The 3,738-nt window shown below is 38.3% G+C and overlaps 1 protein-coding gene across 1 annotated transcript; it reads left to right on the forward strand.

Annotated features, from left to right (window-relative positions):
* Positions 1-1,292: 1,292 nt before the first annotated feature.
* On the forward strand, positions 1,293-3,195 carry LOC120253593 (fumarate hydratase 1, mitochondrial-like; the record flags this gene model as incomplete). Its single annotated transcript, XM_039261908.1, has 4 exons — positions 1,293-1,510; positions 1,597-1,714; positions 2,843-2,992; positions 3,085-3,195. Coding segments are annotated over exons 1-4 (540 nt in total), but the record flags the coding sequence as incomplete, so codon positions are not given.
* Between the last annotated feature and the right edge of the window lie 543 nt (positions 3,196-3,738).

Consider the following 3,738-nt stretch of genomic DNA (forward strand, 5'->3'; position numbering starts at 1 on the left):
CCAATTCACCATATGGGGTGAACTCAACACTGATTCAGTTGCAATTATAGTCTAATTAGAAAACCTGACTGGTGCTAGAAACGGTTCATCTGTTCAACCTACAGACTATCGATCTAGTTTGCCATCAAACACAGTCTTCGAAGAAGTAGTTATTCACCTCAATGATATTTTTGATGTGTCTTTTGTATCTTCTTCTGTTAAAGAAAGTGATGCTTAACTTTGGAGGACCTGCCAAAATGATGATACTGGATCCCACTTATAGCTCTTGACCGGAGAATCAATGCTAATAGACCAAAAAACGATTGATATATATATATATATATATAACTACATTAAAAAGTTTGAACAATATTAATTTTTATTTTTAAAAATATATTGAACAATATTAATTTTTATTTTTAAAAATATATCAATGCAATTTTTTTTTAATGGAGAGGTGTTGACCATCGTTTTTTTTTCCAGTTTGCACATGCATACGGACAATTACAATAAATCAGAAAAAAATAAAAAATAAAAAAAATCTTATTTTCATAAATTACTTAATCCTCTTGCTAATTCATCCCTTACACACACACACACACACACACACACACACACACACACACACACAATAAAACTACATTAAAATTTTTTGAGCAATATTCTCATTTTTTTTATGAGTAAACCATCAATTTTTAATTTTTTTTCAAAGTTCTCACATGCCTGCAGATAATTACAATAAAACTCAAAAAATACAAAAATTAAAAATAATCTCATTTTCATGAAACCCTTACTATATATATATATATATATATAGAGAGAGAGAGAGAGAGAGAGAGAGCCATCCGACAACTCGGCCCGACCAGCCCCGGCCCGCCGAGTCACTAACCTGGTGGGTCGGGCCAACAACCCGTAACCGGCCCGTCATAGAGACGGGCCGGTTACGGGTTGGGCTTGCCCCAACTCGTGGCCCGACAGGTCAACCCCGGCTTAAAACCGGGTTGCAACCCGACCCGCCGGCCCGCCGGGTCAACATGGAAGCCGGGCCGGTTCCAGGCTCGGTTTCCTATGACCCGGACCCGCCGGGTTCGACAGGCCAACCTAGCCCGACGGGTTCTACATCCAGTCGGGCTGGATCAGGGTCAGTGGACCGGTGAACCGCAACCTGGCGGGTCGGGCCCGCCGGGCCGGTTGCCCTATTACACACAATGACATCCAATAAAAGAACAGAAAAGAAGGGCTTTTTGGGAAATAAAATTTTAATTTTTATAATTAATAACATATCTCAAAAGTAGAAAATGGAGCTCTTTTTCTCCTCAACCTTTCCCCGCCTCCACCTCTCTCTCTCTCTCTCTCTGGGCCTGTGAATCATGGCCATGATCAGCGCTCTCCGGCGAGCATCCTGCCAATCGGCGACGTCTCGGAAGCAGGCAGCACCGCTGCTGCTCGGCCTTGCCTTCTCCCGCCACATCTCCACTGGTTTCCGCGAGGAACGCGACACTTTTGGCCCCATTCTCGTCCCCTCGGACAAGTCTTGATCTCGAAACCTTAAGTTCTTATTTTATTGGTTTTTTATTTTGGTTTGAGTTTGGATCTGTTTGTTTGGTGTTTCTTTAGGTTGTGGGGTGCTCAGACGCAGAGATCATTGCAGAATTTTGAGATTGGCGGCGAGCGCGAGCGCATGCCTGAGCAGATCATCCGCGCTTTTGGTATCCTTAAGAAGTGTGCGGCTAAGGTTTGTTGTCTTCTTAAGACCAAAAATGACATTTTTGATTGATTTCAGCTTTCTTTCGTTCATGAAAATGTTTTGCTTTGTTTTGGTGGAGGGAAACATGTTGATATGGTGGGATAAGGAAATATTTACGTTTTAATATCCAAGCGTGCAATAAATTTGAAGTTTTTCATGTTTTGTAGTTCTTTTTTTATTGATTTTTCTGTTATTTTCTGTTCGATGCCAGCTTTCGTTTGTCCATGAAAAAATGTGTCTGTGCGCGCGTGTGTGTTGGAGGGGCAAATGCTGATTTGGTGGCATATAGAAATTTTACTGTTAGAATCTCCAAGTCTGCAATGCAGTTGAAGTTCTAGTGTCTTTGTGGTTCTTGTTATTGTTTTTTATGCTGTCATTTTCTGTTTGATGTCAGCTTCCTTTCATCCATGAAAACGTTTGTTATTCCTTTTCTTTGTTTTTAATGAAGGGAAACATGCTAATCCTGTGGCATATATAAATTTTACTCTTTGAATCTCCAAGGCTGCAATAAAGTTGATGGTTTTTTGTGTTTTTGTGGTTCTTGTTATTGATTTTTGGCATAAATTTATAGTTTTTTCCCACTTTTGGGAGTATAATTCTGTCAGACAAGAGTAGATGTTCTCAGAACAGTATTCAGTCAATATCCTGAAAACTACCTCCTGGCTTTGTTCAATCTGTTTATTTGTGTCTTGTTCATCCTATGAATATCCTATGTGGTCCGCATCTTACTTGATAGGCATCTTCTTTATTTATATATATTTATTTAGATTATCCATTTATCCTACTATTGGGAGATTTTTTGGTTGGTTGTTGAGCATGAAGGAATCCTGACCGGCAAACAGTTCTGGCTTAAGGATAGTAATTAGCACAGATACACATCTTTTTCAACATTCATTGCTCTTTCATATTGTCCTAATAATTTGATGTAATCATGTAATCTGATGGCTGGTTTTGTTTTCCATGGAGTCATATTTTCATAATCTTGATGATTGGTTCGTATCACAATCCACTGATGGTCTATGGCAACTTGTTCTGTTCCTTTGAAGTATGTCTGTCTTTTGTGATTCATATTAATTATTAAAAATTGGATGTATGCGTAGTAACACTTTTGTACAGGTGAACATGGATTATGGTCTTGACCCAACTATTGGGAATGCAATAATGCAAGCTTCACAAGAGGTGGCTGAGGGAAAATTGGATGATCATTTTCCTCTTGTGATTTGGCAAACTGGAAGTGGAACCCAAAGCAACATGAATGCCAATGAGGTCAATAAAAAATGTTTTGTGTTGATTAAGATGCACTTTTCTAGAGTCCGTAATTTTGATATTCTATTACCATTGCTTTTCTATCATCACAGGTGATAGCCAATAGAGCAGCCGAGATTCTTGGTCATAAACGTGGTGGAAAGTTTGTGCATCCAAATGACCATGTCAACAAGGCACAATCTTCAAATGATACATTCCCTACTGTGAGTTTGCTTCTTCTTCAGGGAGTTTCTTGTACATTGACTGCAGATAATATTGACCATTGTAGATTTTATTTTTAATGATGATTGTATGCTGGACTTAGGATGAGATTTATGAGGAGGTTAACTTTCTAGTGTTGATGTCATTTGTGCACCGTAAGTGATCAAGCTATGTCCTTAGCTACAACAGCATCTTGTTGCTGTGCACCACAAAGAGATCAATGTATTTTGTGGCCTTATTATATAATTATTATTATTTTTATTTATTTTTGTCAATCCCTGTGATTAAGGACTAATTGAAAGGATGCATCTAAGTCTTAAGGTGGCCATTAGCACAATACATAAAAAACTGTTAACCTGTAGTGGTGCTTCTTGCTATGCGTTCATCTTGATTTTGGAACTTGCCAAACAATTTTTCATTCCAGTGGCAACTTTTATCAACTATTGATTTTATATTGTTTTAATATAATGTGATACCTCTGTCATGCATTTGGGAGTCAATACGTTAATAGAAGTACAAGTAATATGGGTAAATTTTTGTCAGGT

This window comes from Dioscorea cayenensis, unplaced genomic scaffold, assembly GCF_009730915.1.
Source record: "Dioscorea cayenensis subsp. rotundata cultivar TDr96_F1 unplaced genomic scaffold, TDr96_F1_v2_PseudoChromosome.rev07_lg8_w22 25.fasta BLBR01000122.1, whole genome shotgun sequence".
Taxonomy (NCBI): domain Eukaryota; kingdom Viridiplantae; phylum Streptophyta; class Magnoliopsida; order Dioscoreales; family Dioscoreaceae; genus Dioscorea; species Dioscorea cayenensis.